The sequence below is a fragment of the Geotrypetes seraphini genome, chromosome 4 (genome assembly GCF_902459505.1).
Source record: "Geotrypetes seraphini chromosome 4, aGeoSer1.1, whole genome shotgun sequence".
Taxonomy (NCBI): Eukaryota; Metazoa; Chordata; class Amphibia; order Gymnophiona; family Dermophiidae; genus Geotrypetes; species Geotrypetes seraphini.
The window spans coordinates 170635274-170654284 of NC_047087.1; the positions used below are offsets into that span (position 1 = coordinate 170635274).

Here is a 19011-nt window from a genome sequence, read left to right on the forward strand (position 1 = left end):
TGGCTATTTTGCATGGGTTTTAGTGATCGTTTAAACCGTTTGCATTTCATCTGTCGGTAACTGTTACCGACAGGTGAAAAGCAAACGGTTTATAAGATCGCTGTGTTACCGATTTATGTGTGCCTGATTTATTTTTCATTTTTTTTTCCAATGGCACAGATATTTTGCTTGTGTTACACACGCAAAATATCTATCCCATTAAAAAAAAAAGGAAGAGTGTCCCCCACCGTCGCTGTTGGCCTCCCCAATGACCCCCCTTCAATTGTGGCCCCCCCGAGCCACTGTCTCTGAGAGCAAAAAAAATGGCAGGGATGCCCACTCCCTTCTGCCACCGGACACCCTCCCCCCCGAAGTACCTCTTTAAAATGTTAAAAGCATGAAGCCCGTAGAGAAGCTTCTGCTTTAGCCACCACTGCCAATTCCAAATGACACACCTTCCCCTCCCTGGTGCATCATGTGATGCACGGTGAGGGGCCAAAGGTCAGGGGTCAGGCCTTAGGCTTCTAAGCCAATTAGGCACTTCCCTCTGTATCCAGGATACTGAGGGAGGAGCCTAAAGCCCTGATTGACTTGACCATTTGGCATGACCAATCAGGGCTTTAGGCTCTTCCTTTAGTATCCTGGATACAGACGGAGATGCTTAAGGCCTGGCTGATTCAGATGCCTAAGGCCCCACATCTTGGGAGTGGCCTTAGGCGATTGAACCAATTGGGGCCTTTGGTCCCTCCCTGTGCATCACTGGAGAGGGGAAGGTGCATCATTTGGGACTGGCAGTGGTGACTGAAGCAGGTAGGACTTGGTTAGTTTATCCCAAACCCTAGTAGCTCCAGTACCCAAATAGTTCTGCACATGGACTCTGAAGCTCTAGACCAGCAAATTGTCCAGATTGAGGGTGTATGTTTCCCTGTCTGCACAGAAACACTGCTACTACTGGACATTTGGTAAACACCTTGGGAGCTGATACGAGATCGAAATTCAGACCTTGGTACTGGCAGCAGTATTCCCAGTCACAGGAAGTATCAAAATGTAGGTGTAGGCATCCTTCAAGTCCAGAGAGCATAGCCAATCATTTTTCTGAATCATGGAAAGGAGGGTGCCCAGTGAAGTCATTGATTAGGGGTGGGTTCTTTGGGGTTGGGGAGTTTTGATGTTGGTGTCTAGCCCTAGGATGCTCTATTTCCTGTTCAGCAATTGGAATACATAGGAACCCTGCTAGATATAGTGCAAGCTTGAGCTTATTTGCCCCAACCGAGGGCAGATACCTTAGTGACTCTGGCTTCGCAAGTCCTAAATAACAAGCAGGTTACAGCTTGGCACATGTTGAGATTGATGAGCTACATGGCCTAAACAGTGTCTGTCATACCCATGGCACGCCCCATTTGAGAGAAGCTCAATGGACCCTAGCTTCTCAGTGGACTCTGGCTACTGGGAAAAGGTCTTCTGTATGCATATCCTCAATTACATCTCCTAAAGAAGAATTTGTTGAAACTTGAGCAAGATCTCAGAACCGTGATCCTAATTGCACTTTATTGGCCAAGATAGATTCTCTTCTTTTCTGAAAAACTATGAGATTGGACTGTTTTCCAACCCTCATGCAGAACAAGGGGTCCCTTCTACATTCCATCCTCAAGTCTCTGGCCCTCATGGCCTTGGTGTTCAGAGCATAGGATTTGAATTCCTGGGCCTGCCTGCCTGAAAATCTCTCGATTCTTGCTCCCAGGAAAATCTCCACTAAGAGGTGTTATTCTTTTAAGTGGAAGATATTTGATGTCTGGCATGAGGGCAAGAACCTAAACTGCTTGAATACCTTCTATACCTTTCTAAATCTGGTTTGAAAACTACCTCTGTAAGGGTTGATCTTAGTGCAATTAGTGCTTACCATTTTTGTGTACGGGGATAAACCCATCTCTGTACAACCTCTCATTAGATTCATGAGAGGTTTGTTAACAAAAATCCCTATCAAACCTCCTACTGTGTTGTGGGATCTCAATGTGGTTATCACACAGCTGATGAAAGAGCTTTTGAACTACTTGATTTCTGTCATCTGAAGTTTTTGACCTGGAAAGTAGTATTTCTGGTGGCAGTTACTTCAGCATGCATGGTCAGTGAGCTTCGGGCTCTAGTAGCAGACCCACTAAACTTACATCACAGCAGAGTAGTTTTCCACACACCCTGAAGTTTCTTTCTAAAGTTGTGATGGGGATCCAGCTTAAACAGTCAATTGTTCTGCCAACATTTTCCCTAAAACCATAGGCTCATCCTGGTGAAAATATACTGTATACTTTAGACTGCAAGCTGGCCCGGCACATACCCTTCCACCTCCCCTTGGAGGGACCTGTGCTCATGTGTCAGGCAAGAAGGCACCTGCACATTCGCAGTATGGAGCTGCTAGAAGCTTCTGCCTATTTTATGCTAGCAAGCTCTGTTGGATAACGTCGCTCAGCTGTGAGAATATTCATCGTGTTATACTTGAAATACTTGTTAAAGGTAAGTAACTCTACTTTATCAGAAAATTACTTTTTCTTTGAAACATTTTCCTGTAAGTTTGTTTTGAGCTATAGTGTAATTAAAGTCCACAAGAACTGTAGTCATCTCAGAATCATCTGATGGCTAATGTTGTCTTCTTCAGTATGTTTGTTTATTCCGCAGAAATGCATATGTGCTATGTGTATGCTGTACCTATGCAGCACAGTTTCTTTAGGGCTATTAATTTGAAAAGTCAGTTAGAGATGGGCGTAATAAGTTTTGTCTTCTTACTCCCCCTGTGGTATATAGTCCTGCCTGCCAGACAGGATCTATTTACTGGTTCACAGCTGTGCACAATTTTGAGGAAATGATCTTCTATTAACTGCTGCTGGTTTTCAGATGGCATTTGAGGCTACAGTCCAATATTTGTGAACAATGACTGTGCTGGAATGTACATCAAAGAAGTAAGAAAACAAAAAAAGTGTATTTCCTTAGTATACTAGGTCACTTAAAGCATTCTGATCTGTGGGGTGCAGAGGGAAGGAGGGAGGGAGGAAAGTTTTATAAATACTAGTTCATACTGCATGATCTGTAGAAGTATATAGTGTCTTGTTCCTCTTATGTTTGTTCAGGGGAGCATATGATCATGGGATTAGTCTGATTAAAATTTATTTGCTTTTATGTCTTAGACCCAGGCAGGAGAAGGACGAATTTACAAGTGTCTCTTTAACCACAAATTTGAGGAGTCTATGAGTGAAAAGGTGAGACATGGAGCAAAGCTAGAACTTTTTCTGGGTGTTTGATCTCATGCATATAGCTATCTATTTATTGGCCTTTCTTTTCTAATGATGATCAAGCATACATTTGTCATTTGGTTTTGTTACTGGGAACATGTGCCTAAGGTCCTGCCCACAGGAGGAGCCTAAGGCTCCCGGGCCTATTCTGGTTGGCCCAGGCGCCTCAGGCCCCACCTGTGAACGGGGTTTAAGCCACCTGGGCCAACCCGGCCCCATTCCGGAGCTGGCTGGCCTGCCGGACAGGCGGGCTTGGCACTCATACATCTGGCCAATGTTGACAAGGTATGGAGGGTGGGATTGGGGGTAGGAGGGGTCGCGGGTCGGCGGTGGGGGGGTCATGGGGGGGGTGCGATTCAAGGGCAGGAAGGCCTGGGATCCCTCCTGCCCGTATTTTAGTGTGGGTGGGGGGTAGAGGTTCCACCTGGGCAGGAGGGGTTGGGCTCCCTCCTGCCCGATCTTCTAGGGGTGGGGGTCGCGGGGCAAGAGGGCTTGGGCTCCCTCTTGCCCCGATGTCGTGTGGGGGGTAGATTCTGTAATCGGTGTTGTTTTTGACAGACACCATAAGAACATAAGAAATGCCTTCACCGGATCAGACCGTGGTCCATCTTGTCCGGCGATCTGCGCACGCGGCGGCCCATTTAGGTACTCCTTTTTGGAGACCTGGATTTCCCGTATCCCTCAATATGCTTTGCAAGAAGGTGTGCATCCAACTTGCGCTTGAAACTTGGAACAGTAGTCTCCATCACAACCTCCTCCGGGAGAGCATTCCAAGCGCCAACCACTCGCTGTGTGAAACAGAACTTCCTAACATTTGTCCTAAACCTGCTGCCACTCAGTTATAGAATCCAGCTTTTAGGCGAAGGACTGGCTCCTCCTTCGCCTAAAAGCTCTTGTTTTGGACGTTTGGGGCTTAGGCTTTTTTTGGGTTGATTATAGGGTGTAAGTTTAGACGTAGTGGTGGTCTGGGCGTTTAAACAGCTGAACGTAGAGGCAGGCCATTATAAAAAAAAACCTCCTTTTGGACGTTTTTTTTTTATTATGGACATTTTCCCTGCTTCTACTTTCAACGTTTAAGGCCTTAGGCCAAAAGGAGACTTAGACGTTTTTTTTTATTATGCCCCTCTTGGTCTTTTGCTTTTAGGAGTGTGGACTCCCATGATAGTGTTGGACGGGAGAAGCTAGTGTTTTTTTCCTGATTCATAGGAGCTTTGTTTTGGAGGCATTCAGTTGTAGTTTGTTGTCTGTCATCCAGCTTTTCATGTCAGAGAGGCAGTGTTGAAGGTTGGTGAGTTGGGCATAGGAGTGGACTTTGATGTTATAGTTTTGGGCAGTATCAATGACTGGTTTGATGTAAAGGTTAAGTAGAAGAGGGGACAGCAGGGCACCCTGGGGGCTCTGCATTTGATAGGTTTGGGTTCTGATTTGTGTGATCCTAGTATTATTGACTGTATTTTTTGATGCAGAAAGGAGGCGAACCATTTGAGGTCGGAGTCCTTGATTCCGAGGTCGGTGAGTCTGTGCAGTAGGAGCTGGTGATCGATGATATCAAAGGCTGTGCTCAGGTCTAGTAGTATTAGTAGGGTTTTGCTGCCTTTGTCCAGCATTGACCAGCATTTGATGCAGCAGCAAGATTGATAATGGGATTGTCTAAATATTATCAAATTTCGCCACATCCCCAAAAATTGCATTGGCTACCAGTCGCCTTCAGAGTATAGTATAAAGCAGTAATCATCAATTCTTGTATGGAAACATTCCAGAATTGTTTAAAAATAATATACTTAGCTATACACCAAAAAGATCATTGCGCTCTGAGAATCTAACTTTACTGAAGACGACTGTGAATCCAAGGCTTGTTGAGACTGTTAAAATGACTTTTTGTTGTGCAGGAGTTAAGATATGGAACTCCTTGGTGGGTCAGATACGAAACTGCCGTGAAAAAGGCATGTTTAGAAAACTAAAGATGCAGTTATTTGTAGATGCCTTTCTCTAGCCCAGTGTTCTTCAACCTTCTGACACCTATGAACCAGTGGAAATAAAATAATTATTTTGTGGACCGGCACCGGTCCAGCAGTTGAAGAATACTGGGCTAAGTCGTGCCCATCTCCACTCAATTTCCGCCCCAGACTCCGCCCCATAATAGTACTAATTTTAACACCATTTTTTCCATTCATTTTTCATATATACACACAATATAATTGTATTAACAACACATAATGGTTAACCACAAAATTAAAATACACAAAGCACACTATGCTTTTTAACATTGATTCCTACCAGAAAACAGATAACCCCATGCAAATGCAGGATCAAAAACTAAAAATACTAATATTTACAAACAAACCCTAAGATGCAAGACTCTGCAAGCAGTACAACCCCAGAGTAGAGAATGACACAGGAAAAAAAAATCTGTACCTGTCACTGCCCCATCACCGGACCACTGTCACCTTCACCGCCCTGTCCCTGCGGTCCCCTTCACAACCCCATCCCCTTCACCGCCCCGTCCCCGCCTTCACTGCCCCATCCCCGCAGCATCCACCCTTCCCTCTCGCCACCTCACCGCCAGAGAATCTCCCTCCCTCCCCCTTACCTTCATGGCGTGTTAGTAAAGAAATTTACTGAAGCTGGCGGAGACTAACTGCTTGTGCCTGCAATTGCATGTGTGTGGGCGGAAGCTTCTCCTCTGATGCAACCGGAGGTTGCGTCAGAGGAGAAGCTTGCGCCCACACACATGTGACTGCAGGCAGGTAGGCTTCGCCGGCTTCAGTAAGTTTTGTTACTAAAGCGCTGTAAAGGTAAGGGGGAGGGAGATAGATTTGGCCATAGGTAGGTAGAGAAGAAGGGATTGGTGACCGCGTGCCTTCCCTCCCTTAACTGTGGGGACAAGGCCATTCACCACTCCACGGGGCAGTGGATGACCTTGTTCCCATGTCCACAGTGAGCACTTTTACCCCCCCCACCTTTTCGATGGGTTACCCGCGGCTAACTGTCACCATGTCATAAGAACATAAGACTTGCCTCTGTCGGGTCAGACCGGAGGTCCATCGTGCCCAGCAGTCCGCTCACGTGGCGGCCCTTCAGGTCCAGGACCTGATAGTGCTCCTACCCTAAAACTCACATACACTTTTTGATTTTGTCCTGTAGAGTAACCTTCTATCTATACCCTGCAATCCCCTTCGCTTCCAGGAAGTCATCCAGTCCCTACCACAGAGGAAAAGAAACAAATGCATTTCTTTTTGAACAGACAAGTCAATCACTAAATGAAAAAATCAGACAAATCAATCACTAAATAAAAAAAAAAAAAAAAAGCATTTCCCCTACCATTGTTGTCTCTCTCACTCCATGTGCCTTGCCTTCTGGCCTGCCCTCCTGGTGTTATCTTTGGGCTGGTCCACTGTGCGATCAATGCAGCATCTTCGGGCCAGCTCCCTGAGTGCTGCATTGCACAAAGCTGTGGGCAGCAGCTCCTCGCGCGCGTCCTGCGCCTCATCTGGAAGCCTTCCCTCTGATGTTGCGACGTCAGAGAGAAGGCTTCCAGTTCAGGCGCAGGCTGCGCGTAGGAGCCTTTTCCCACGGCTTTGTGCACTGCAGCACTCAGGAGCTGGCTCGAAGACGCCGCATTGATCACATTGTGGACCAGTGGCTGAAGAACGCTGTCTTGGGCCCAATGGATGTGCCGGCCCTGCGGCGGACCGGAGGTTGAAGAACACTGCTCTAGCCAATAATTTTCCTCTCTGGCAGAGTTGATGAGTTAGGCATGATCTTTACTATGCAAGCTATGGTATTATTTTGTAGACATGATTTCTGAGGTTTGTTTGTATGTCTATTTTATCATGTTTTTGTTTTAAAATCATGTATGTAAATTATGTAAACAGTTTAGTTTTAAAAGGTATAGAAATTTTTTTAAATAAATAAATGATATCTAGGATGCTCGCCTCCGTGCTGTGTCCTGCTCGAAAGCCAGATTGAAACGGGGATAAGGCTCCTTGTTCTTCATTGAATAGCTGTAATCGATGGAGTACTATTCGTTCCAAGAATTTGGAGACGAATGGGAGGTTGGATACTTGGCGGTAGTTTCTGTGGTCATTTGGGTTGAGAGAGAGTTTCTTGAGGGTTGGCCTGATACTTGCCGATTTCCAGTAGAGTGGAACCCTTCCTGTTGATAAGGAGGAGTTGATGATGGGGAGAATGGATTTTGCCAAGGCGTCTCTGGTGGATAGGAGGAGACTGGAGGGGCAGGATTGTGTTTGACGGTCTGAGTTCCTTTGATGTTTTGAGGAGGTTGTCGTGTGTGGTCAGGTATAGTTGGGATAGAGATCTAGGTAATGGGATTTCAGGATTATGTGTGAGGTGAGTTGGGGGGGACTGTTGCTGGTATCGGATAGAGATCTAGATTAGATTTTGGGGTTGTGTGTGAGGTGAGTTTGGGAGGGGGCTGTTGCTGGTGGCGGTATCAAGTTTATTGTGGATGTTGTCATTTTTTGTCTGGAAGAAGTTGAAGAGAGTTAGTACATGCAGCAGCATGATAAATTCTGTCCTTTATTCTGCATTAACTGCATAATGGGGTGGGATCAGTAGCTTACTCTTAATGCATGGCATAACCATGTACTAACTGTTGAGGTAGCAGATAATTCAGAGCAGGTAATGTCAATTCCTGACCTGACACTTAAGTGCATCTATGTTATTTGCTGTTCAGTTAATTCATACTAAGTGTGTTTTCTCTGTAGATGCTGGGAGTGCCCTCCGCAGTTTGCAATGGTGCAATTGTGACAATTTAGTGTGAAGCCAAAATAAAACTACTGAGCTAGTCTTAGCATAATTAGGGGAGGTCTTGATGTAGCTGGCAGGGATCCCCAAGCCCAAACAACTGAAAACTCCCAGCATTTCTTCCTCTCCTCCCTCACAGGCATTCTGTTATCTAAACTCCACAACCTCTCTAATATCTTTTAAAGCTGTTGGTTCTTCACTAGAAGTGCCTTCTACTTGCTGCTCACTATGTCCCTGAACCTGTGTCTCACCTAGTCTCTTCCTTCCCTATTTGGCAAGTTCCATCGGAGATAGGCTTGGGGTCGGTGTGAGTAGTGGGTAGGAGTTGCTACTTGCTGATGGTTTTAAAAGCTACTGAAGAGGTTGTGGGGAGGAGGGGGGGAGTAGAGTTGAGATGCCAGAATGCCTGTGGGGAAGGAGAGAAAGATGTTGGATAAGGGCAGAGTTGTACCCATTCATTGTGGGTTCAGGCCCGCCCAAAATTTGGTATCTGGTTATGCCCCTGGTTACCGTGTAGTAATCAGAATTATTTCTAAAGTAGTAAGTACATATAGCACTTGAGTATACGCAAAATGAAGCAAACTTGATAGTGAATCAATCGCTGTTGGGAAAATTGGCCAGAGAATCGGCCAACAGCAATTGAGTCGCTATCTTTAATGAATCTAGCCCTATTTCTTTTTTTCTTTAGCAGCTAGGGGATAGGGTGGGGGACGGGGACTAGCGGCAGCACCAGCAGCTCTCCGGGGGGGTTGGGGGGAAGTGGAGGTTGGTCAGAGGAAGCAGTACTGTTAGGCAGGGCTAGTGTTAGACCTCCTGGGGCTCATGGCAGAAATTAAGGAGAGGGGCCTCCAATCCCAATTTCTCTCCTCCCTGATTCCCCACCCACCAAATGCCTTTCCATCTAGTATCTCTGTCTCTCCCCATCCATAATCTGTCTTTCTCTTCCCAATTACCCTCGCATCCAGCATCTCTCCCTCCTTCCCTCTCTTCTCCCCCCACTCCTAGATCCACTATCTCTCTCATCTCTCATTCGCTTCCCAGCTATCCTCCTATCTTCTCTCCCTCCTATCCCATAGATTCAGCATCTCTCCCTTTCTCTTCCCAACAATCCTCCCATCCACCATCTCTTCATTTCTCTCCCTCCATTTCCCATTTCTATTTAAAATCAGGAAGGTTAGCAGGATGATGAACAGGGCAGCTCCAGGGGGCTTCTGTGAGAGAGATGTTCCTCCTTTCTCTCTTCTCCCCCCCCTGGCCCGAAGGCTTCCCCAACTTGCCTTTTAAAATGTAAGGGCATTACTGGCACAGGAGTAGTTTTTGAGCACTGCCCACAGCCTTCTCAGTATTTTTCTTCCGTCACATCAGAGAGGAGACAGGCTGCAACTTCTGTTTATGATTTAGCAGGCCGCAATGGAGGAAGAATGCTGAGGAGGCAGTCAGTGCTTGAGAACTGCTGCCATACTGGGGATGCCCTTAAATTTTAAAAGGTGAGCTGGGAGTGGCTTTCAGACTGGGGTAGGGGAGATGAAGAGAAGGACACCAGCTTGTGGGGACCCTTGGAGCTACCCTGTTCGACTTCCCCCTAATGCCTATGTTAATCTCATTAAATTTTTAACGCGAGTTAAACAGTTAATGTGCAAATTATTCTGTTGTTAAAAATGTAGTAATATTCAAAAAGTTTCAAAGAAGGGCAAACCAAATGAAGGGGATGGAACTCCTTTCATTACAAAATGCTTAAGTGGTTAGGGTTCTTCAGCTTGGGAGAGAGATAGCTGAGGGGGAAATGACTGAGATCTACAAAATCCTGAGTGGTGTAGAAATGGGTAAGTGATTTGTTCTTTCAGAAAGTACAAAGACTAGGAGACACTCAGTGAAGTAAAATGGTACAGTAGACTCTCAGTTAATCGGCACCCATGGGGATTGATAGATGCTGGATAAATGTTGTTTCCGGTTGCTTGGGAGTTACTATTAAAAATAGGCCTAACTAATACTATATTGCATACTATAAACTAGGGGTGCCCAAAAGGTCGATTGCAATCAACCAATAGATCGCAAAGGCAGCACGAGTCGATTGTGGAGCCCATCCTGACTCGCGTTGCCTTTGCGTTGTTACTGAGGTGACATTTCATATTTTTTAAAGTCATCTGCCTTGACTTCTTTGAATATAAATGATAACTAACATTTTATTTGCTTACAGGTGCTTTGTGTTTTTAAAAATTTTTTATTGTTGATAGACCATTTTAACTTGGTCATTTTAAAGTAGCTTGCAAGCCAAAAAAGTGTGGCACCCCTGCTATAAACTGTTCCAGACAAACTACCGGACATGTGGTAGGCAAGGTATGGACGTACTCGGGTGTGGCGTCCAAGTTTACACTTTAAATTTCTTCCAGAAATTGATTTTATTTTCAGTTTTATTTATAGTAGTATAGTATTTCTGTGATTGATTTTTTTGCTGGTTGCTTGAGTTCCGGTTAACAGAGAGTCTACTGCAGGGTTGCCAAAAGGTCGATTGCAATCGACCAGTAGATCACAAGGACAACACAAGTTGATAGACTCGCGTTGTCTTTCCCTGCTTTCCCGACACTGCAAAACCAGGCCCATGCAGCCACTGCACAAGCGCCAGGCCCACAAGCTTTCACTTGTTCAGTCAGATTCAGTTTTATCAGAAACTAAAGATCTGGATTCAGTTGGGCTCTAGGGGTGAGGGGTAGATGACAGGGTAGAGTGTGACATACCATCTTGTTAAACTGCTCTCTTTTTTCCCCCCCTTTCAGTGCCGTGAAGCATTGACAACCCGACAAAAACTCATTGCCCAGGACTACAAGATCAGTTACTCGCTTGCAAAATCTTGCAAAAGTGACCTGAAGAAGTATCGGTGTAATGTAGAGAATCTTCCCCGCTCACGAGAGGCCAGACTGTCATATCTCTTGATGTGCTTGGAGTCTGCTGTGCGTAGAGGTTAGCTGACTTGATTGATTCAAAAGTGATTTTGTTTGGTGGGTAGAATGAGAGTGGGATGTGACTTTTTCATTAACCCCAAATGATACTAAAGCAGAGCTGCCTAAATCCAGCCCTTTGGGATGACTCAAAATTTTTATGTGATTATACTACATCACAATTTAAGCTGTATTGCATAATTGATTCATTTGGTTTGCTATTTATGAATGGAAAATATAACACTAAAAGGAAAATCCTCTATAATATAATTAACGTCATAGACTATTTGGGAAAAAAATCCATCTGCCTATACAATGGCTTGAAACTGTATTTTGAGAGTAACTTTATAAAGTTTATTTTATTCCGTGTGCTAAGCTTGTTTTACATGTTGAGAATAACTTTTATAAAATTGCATGACCATGTATGTGTGCAAAGTGTGCATTCATTTTCAAGTGGTCTGCATGTAGGCATTCCTGTGTTCTAGTTTTCTCTGAATTGAGGCAGAGTTTGTGCATATTTAGGTATTTTATATAGAGTACAGCAACACAGTTAACAACCCTTGATAAAATAAGCATCTTTATGGGCTCCTCACATTAACATCCACATTACCCCCCACGTCCAGGAGCTGTACCTGTCTGAAACAGACTTATCTTTTTCATTCTTCTAAATAAAGCACAGTATGACTAACGTGACCATTTATTTTTTTCATCAAAATCCCCAATCCCGCCCTAACCCCGCCCCCAATTTCTTCCATTCATTTTTCATGTACACACAATATCTTATTATTTCATAATGGTAACCATAAAATTAAAAAAAAACACAAAGCACCCTATATGCAGAGAAAATGTTAATTATCATTTATATTTGGGGGGGTTTCAAAGATGTCACCTTAGTAACTAGAAAAATAGACAAATATAGTGCAAAATATAGACAGCAAATATAAATTCTCAAAACTGACACATTTTGATCACTAAATTGAAAATAAAATCATTTTTCCTATCTTTGCTGTCTGGTGATTTCATGAGTCTCTGGTTGCGTTTCCTTCTGACTGTGCATCCTTTCTTTATTTTTTTTCTTTCTGCACTCAGGCCTAACAATTGTCCCTTTGTATTCCCTCCTTCCTTATGTCCTTAGTGCCCCCAGTGCCTCCTTCCTATGTCTTTAATGCCCCCAGTGCCCCTTCCTATGTCCTTAGTGTCCCCAGCGCCTCCTTCCTATGTCCTTAGTGTCTCCAGCTCCTCCTTCCTATGTCTTTAGTGTCCCTTCCTATGTCCTTAGTGCCCCCAGATCCAGTGTCAGTTCTCCTTTGTACCTTTGTTCCAGGTCTCCCTCTCTCTCCATCCTCTGTTATTATCTTGCCTCTTATCTGCTCTTCCTCAGGGTCTCTCCCCCTCTGCACCTCCCATACTCCTGCTTATGCCTCTTGTCTTTCCCCTTTGGTCCAGGCCTTTATCTCTCTAGTCTTTCTTCTACTTACAACCCCCCCTTTTCTGCCTCTTTCTCTTCTTCCTTCCTCCCTCCTTCCTATGTCCCCCTCACTGCCTTCCAGCCTTTGTCCCACCCCCTCCCCCAAAGCCTGCCTACCTGCCTCCCCCAAAGTCAGCCTGCCTACTTTCCTCCCTACCGTGCCTGATTCCACCACCCCCGATCTGCTGCTGCTGGCCGTTCAAAATCTTTCTTCATGGCTTCCAGTGACGTCATCCGACAGTATGGCTGGTTAGAACTGGAGTTCTGACCTGTTTGAGACTTAAAACCTCCCAATTTAGCGCTAGCACCCCTTTTCCTGGCCTTTACCAGTGCGTTCCTGCAATCGGAAGAGTGGGGGAGCAGAGTGATGCCACCAAAAAGGAAACCGATGATTGACAAGCTGCCGCTGGGAGGATCAGAGCATGGAGCCCTGCACCGCATGGGAGCGGTATCTAAAATGGTGGTGCGAGGCTCGGGTGATAGCGATTCGGAGCTTGAGTCAGGTCAGGATGAACCGCGGGCTGCTCCCTGTCTCCTAACTTGGCTGCAGTAACGAAAGCCGATCTGCAGCTGTGGGCCAGTGACATTAAGCGAGAGGTGGCCGGAGTCAAGGGGCAAATTAAAGAAGCGGTTTGGAAGATTACGCAGAGTCCTTCTTCCCGACGTCAATTCTGACGTCGGAAAGGAAGTTCCAGGCCAGCCAATCACTGCCTGGCTGGCCTGGAACTTCCTCTCTGACGTCAGAATTGACGTCAGGAAGAAGGATTCTGCACGGGAAGCAGCGGCAGTGAACCGGGTGAGGGTGGTTTGAATCGGCACTGGAGAGAGGCTGGCAAGCATCAATGGCGGTAGACCGAGGGGGGGGGGGGTTTAATCTGGCGCGGCAGGAAGGGGAAGCAATCACTTGTCTCGTTGTCCCCGAGCACAGCTTCGGGATGCTGTCCTTGAAAAAGGGACGTTTTGGCATCCCGAAGCTGTGTGTGGGGACAACAGGACAGGGAATTGTAAAAACGGGACTGTCCTGTTGAAAACGGGATGTATGGTCACCTTAAGTATGACCAAAGAGTTGGTGTGATCTGGTGCCTAGTAACTAGAACTACAGAACAGTAGATAAAATGCTGGTTAGTTACATATAGCAATATAGTGAATGAGGATGGATAAAAACCAATATGGCCTATCCACTACACAGCAAGGTGGTTGGAATTTAACTGCCCTATTGTACAAACTCCTCCTTCCCCCCAAATGTTTTATTAAAGGGCAAAAGTCCTTTCATAGTTGTTGTGAATTGAAGTACTGCATGCTTGGTCTCCATCCTCTTGCCACTTAGAGATTCACTGTGTATATCCCACTCCTTTTTGAATTCCAACATAGTTTTTGCTTCCATTATTTCTTTCCAGAGCACATTCCAGGTCATATGGTTGACCGTGAATGCTTTGATTCTGATGTAACTTTGCACTCTTGTCACCCTGGAACTGAATAGGTGGAGCAAATTTCTTAAATTCAAGTCTGCTTTGATTGACATGTGTCTGCTTGCTGTTAACCTTTTGCTTATGGTCTTCTGCCCTTGACATAGGTCGGCAAGTGAGCAGTGAATGCCAGGCAGAGATGTTGGATTACCGGCGAATGCTGATGGAGGACTTCTCCCTCAGCCCTGAGATAATTCTAAGTTGTCGAGGTGAAATTGAGCACCACTGCTCAGGGTTGCATCGCAAGGGTCGCACGTTGCACTGTTTAATGAAAGTGGCACGTGGAGAGAGAGGCAATGTAGGGGCCAACTGCCAACAAGCAGTAAGTGTGGTGTTTGACATTTTTCCCATCATTCTTAGAGGAAGAACTAAAGTTTAAGACACTATAGTCATATATGATAGTCGATTTTCTTTTCTGCCTCTTGGTCTTTCATGCTAAATGATAAATCTTTATTTGGAAGTGATATCTAAGATTGTCTTTGAAAACAAGCATTTGCAGTGAGCTGTGTGGGTAGTTCCCATGACTTTTTTTTTCATGTTGGTTTGCAGATTATCTTCCAGAACATATTTGGAAAGCTTTTGAGCAATCACAGATATTTTCCTCTTTGCCACTGTCTTTGTTACCATATTTCCCCATATATAGGCCTTGGTCTATACATAGATTTTGCAAATCGGCCTAGTGGGCGCAGCTTGCTTAAATGGGGCAGCCTATACATGGAGTAATACAGCATCTCTCCCCTTAAATAGTTCCCTCGCCAGAAATTTCCTTGTGGACTGCCGCACCTGCCTCTTCTAAACATGCTGTGCAGGGCAGGAGCCATGTTTGCGATCTCCAGCCTCGCCCCAGACCCTTCCTGATTGGCTGCCGTTGCACGAATTGACAGCAATCAAGGTGCGGGGTGAGGCTTGCAAACATCACTCCCCTGCACAGCATGTTAAGGCAGAGGCAGCCAGCGTGGAGGAGGTAATGGGGGGGGGGGGGAGATGATGCCCCAGGCAGGCTGGACTGGACTCAGATAGTGTGCAGGCCGCTCGCGCTCATGCATTGGGTGGGGAGGAGAGGAAATGATGCCCCGGGTGGGCTGGGCTCCGAGAGCATGCAGACTGCTTGCACTCCTGCACAGGGCGGTTCGCGTTCTCCCCGTTGTGTTTCTCTTCCACCAAGGGATGACCCGCTGCTGAAGCCGCCCCCGTGTCTCACTTCGTTCCTGCCAGGCGACATGACATTGCCTTTATGTACAGGTATAAGCCGCCCCATTGTATAGGCCGATTTAGGTTTATAATGCTCTTAAATAAGCTGCGGCTAGTAACATGGGGCGGCTTATCTAAGAGTTTTAAAAACCCAAATCGGCATTTCCTGCAGCCTATACAAGGGGGCAGCCTATATGTGGGGAAATACTGTAGTCTGCTTTTTCCTTTGGAGGAAGAAGTCCCATCAGACCCCTGCCATTTTCAGTCACCTGTTTTTATTGTGTCTCCTTATCTTTTATTGAAGATTTTTCTCTTCCTCCTTAATCTTCTTTTTTTAACAAATTTTGGAAGTTCTATTTTTCAGCCTTCATTACATTGTTCATGTGACCTATGGTTTTGACTTTGTGGATCTGTGTTTTTTTATTTAAAGTTTGAGATTTTCTATCTTTGTGTCTTAAAAATTTTTTCCAGAATTTTTTATTTATTTTAAATTGTTTTTATTAACAGTGTGCAGCGATACTCATACAACATATAATAGTAATACAAACAAATTGTAAAAACAAAAAGCAGTATACTCGGCAAAATCAAAATGGGAAACTGATTGCCAAATTCAACTGGCAGAAACAAGGCGAGCTCTTCCCTGTCCGGAAGTAGTCCCGAATCCCCCCCAAAAGTGTGATATATCAGAAAGAACTAAGAAATACCAGATGAAGAACCTCAAAGGATTCAACCTAAAAGAAAATTGTGAGAGACAGCTTGTGATACCTCGTACCCAACAACACCATGTTTTTTTTATATAACCCTATCATACATGCTAGCCCCCCAAAATACACCACAAGCTCTCATGGACATAGCCACTAGGCACAACAAACGGAATGCAGTCCCTCTCCACAATCGCAAACACAAGAACCAGCACTGGAGTTGCTGTCTCAGACCTCCTTTATACCACTGTCTTGACCCTAGGAGAGGATCTTATTCTTATATCCTGCAACTTTTCTTGGTTCTATGTGGGTAACGCTTAAGAGAACTTGGACAGTACCAACAAAATACAGCAAAATCTATATAATTCATTTAATAAAATGTATAGTAATCACACAATATTACATTGAAAAACTGGGCTTAATATTTCTGAAATAAAAATGTTGTGTAGTTTTTTTTTTTTTTTAAAAGCTTTCCTTAAAAATACATGACACCTCCTCCTTATCTCAGATAGTAGTGAAATCCATACTGTCCTGCCTGATGCACAAAAGAAGATGAAAGGAACCACTTAACTTTAACCTTGAATGATGATGACGGAAAACTTAGCAACATCTGGTTTTGGAGAGACTCTCTCAGCTCCTGAACTGACTAAATTAAATAAGGAGGGGCGTAACATATAAAATCTTAAATATGAACATGCAAGCTTTTAAATTGCACCCTTGCTTCTGCTGGCAACCAGTATAAATCAATGAACAATGGAAAAACACACACTTCTGTGCAGATGAAAGTAATCTGGCTGTTATATTTTAATTGTTTGCAATTTCTTAAACACAAGTCTTTGAACATCCAAGATAAGAACACGTTACTATTTGTGGAAGTACTAATATTTGTCTTTTTGTGGAAATACTAAAGTCTGAACAATTATTCTGAAAGTATGGAATTCAAAATATTTTCTAATTGCTCTTGTTAATAGCAAAAATGTTTTCACAATTTTATTTACCTGATGTTCCATCTATAACTGATAACCGATTATCTAACTGAATATCCAAAATTCCAAAATGGATGGGGTTTGGATTGTTTGCTGTAACATAATTCATTTAACTTAGGCAAGGTGATAATGGAGATCTATTATTCCTTTAAGGATATAGAATTACATGCATTTGGTACTTTGACTCATATGGATGCATTCAGCAGCCCACCTACTGTTCCCAAACATAATTCACCTTAAGTACTGTGAAAAAGTGTGAGCTCAATCCTGGTGCATCAATTCCAGTTCAGCTCCTATGCTTATATCACCTTCAACTAAATTGCCATCTTGATTCTGAGCAAATTTACAATTAAACCTGTGCAACTGGGTTGGGAAGCTCTCTCATCTATTCATTGCACTATACAAAATCTGCTGGAATAAATTTTGAATATGAGTTCACTCTGCTGCAGTTGGCACATGTTATTTTCTGATATTGGTTCATCTGCCAGTTTGCTTCACTTGAAGTCCATCTTTTAAAAGCTGTCATGGGGTCTTAACATAGTTAAGCTAGCTGATGTTTAATGTTTTAGACCTGATGACTACTTCTGTTAACTCTACAATTTCAACAGATAACTACAATCTGGGGACATCTGCTGAGATGTAGATGATTTCAGCTACGTTGGCTCTTTTTCCTGCAGCATCAATTTTACCAGTTGGTAAAATGTATCTATTCTTGTTAAAAGATATACAGTATAAATTATATAAAACTGCAGCAATAGTTTTATATGTGACCACAGTTCCATCTGCTTTCAGAATATTGTTATCTGATTTCTGTTTAATTGTTGGGATCTCTCGGCAAGGTTGAGCAGCATAATGCCTGAAAACTGCGGCAGTGGCTTCCTTTGTTGCATGGGCCTGCCATACTATATTGCATCAGTTCCCAGCAGAGCAGGAGGACGCTTATCCCCAGTTACTAATTTCAGGGATGGATTATGTGGCAAATGCTCTATATGACATATTTAGGGTCATGAGCAAGGTCTCTGCTTATTCCATCTTTGCCGGTAGAGTTCTCTGGATAAGGCAGTGGAATGGGAGATTCTGATTCCAAGGCTACATTGAGCAGGCTACCTTTCAAAGGCCAAATGCTTTTTGGCAAGGGACTGGATGATCTTATGGCCAGTGTGGTGGATCATCGCCCTAAGTCTTTGCCAGACAGTAGACCACGTGTCCCTGACAGGATGGGTCAAAGTAATGCTTGGGGTTCTTGACTGTTTTGTATCCCTCTGCCGGGATCCTTTGCTCATAGATCATTTTGAAGCTTCAAGCAAGCTCGGCCCTCAGGTTTCCGACTCGCAGCAGTCCCCAGGAAGTCCCAATGATGCTAGGCCAGTCACTGACCTACCGCAGATAGGGGGATAGTTGCTGGCTTACTAGTAGCCCTGGACAAGGATTTGCTCAGACCACTGGATACTGGACAACATTCAAAAGGGCTACAGGCTCAAATTCTTTCATTGTCTGCTGGACCTATTTGTGGATTCTCCGGCTGGATGGCCAGAGAAAGTGCTTAGTCTGAGTAGTTGTAGAACAGCTCATGAGTATTCAAGTTGTAGAACTCTGTGCTGTTTGAGCACCGCCTACCGATAGTGTAGACTGAGTCTCCTTCATCACCTACTGATAGCGTAGGCCAGCATTCCTCCTCTCGAAGATCCCATAGAGTTCCTGTTTCCAAGTCCTACACTTTTATGCCTTCTTCCTCCAGAGGTCCTAGCAACAGGTTCCCCTTTTGCTCATGGTCCTGGAGTCCTTCTGACCACAAGAGGCAGACCACAAGAGGCAGACCACAAGAGGCAGAAAAGGGAAAGCCCCCTCCCCTCTTTTGGGTCAAATCAAATCCCTACGAGTCTTTTCTCTTTGAAAGGCCCCTTTTTATCTATTCCTGTTCATTCCTGGGCATCTATTCCCATCCCTTGGAAATCCTTGGGCCAGTTAAGTTGTGGGTAACTCTCCCTCAAGGAAGCTCACTCCTATGTGATGTGACAGACACTCCCATCACAAACCTGTACTGATCGAGGAATATAGCTTGGGCAGGTTCTCTGTATACTTTATTGTAGCCAAGAAAGGCTTGGATGACTGGAGGCCAATCCTGATCTGAAGCCAGTCAATGCAGCACTCAGAATGCCCTGTTTCTGGATGGAGCTATTGCATTTGGTTTTAACCTCAGTGGGGAATTACTAGCCTTGCTGGATTCGACAGAGGC

At 44.6% G+C, this 19011-nt stretch overlaps 1 protein-coding gene across 1 annotated transcript in view; it reads left to right on the top strand.

Annotated features, from left to right (window-relative positions):
- Positions 1-19011, top strand: part of GLG1 (golgi glycoprotein 1) — a 403904-nt gene that overhangs the window by 131108 nt on the left and 253785 nt on the right. Inside the window, exons 6-8 of the mRNA XM_033941148.1 lie at positions 3156-3227; positions 10802-10985; positions 14005-14219. Coding sequence (XP_033797039.1) covers positions 3156-3227; positions 10802-10985; positions 14005-14219 — 471 coding nt within the window. The remainder of the gene's footprint in view (positions 1-3155; positions 3228-10801; positions 10986-14004; positions 14220-19011) is intronic.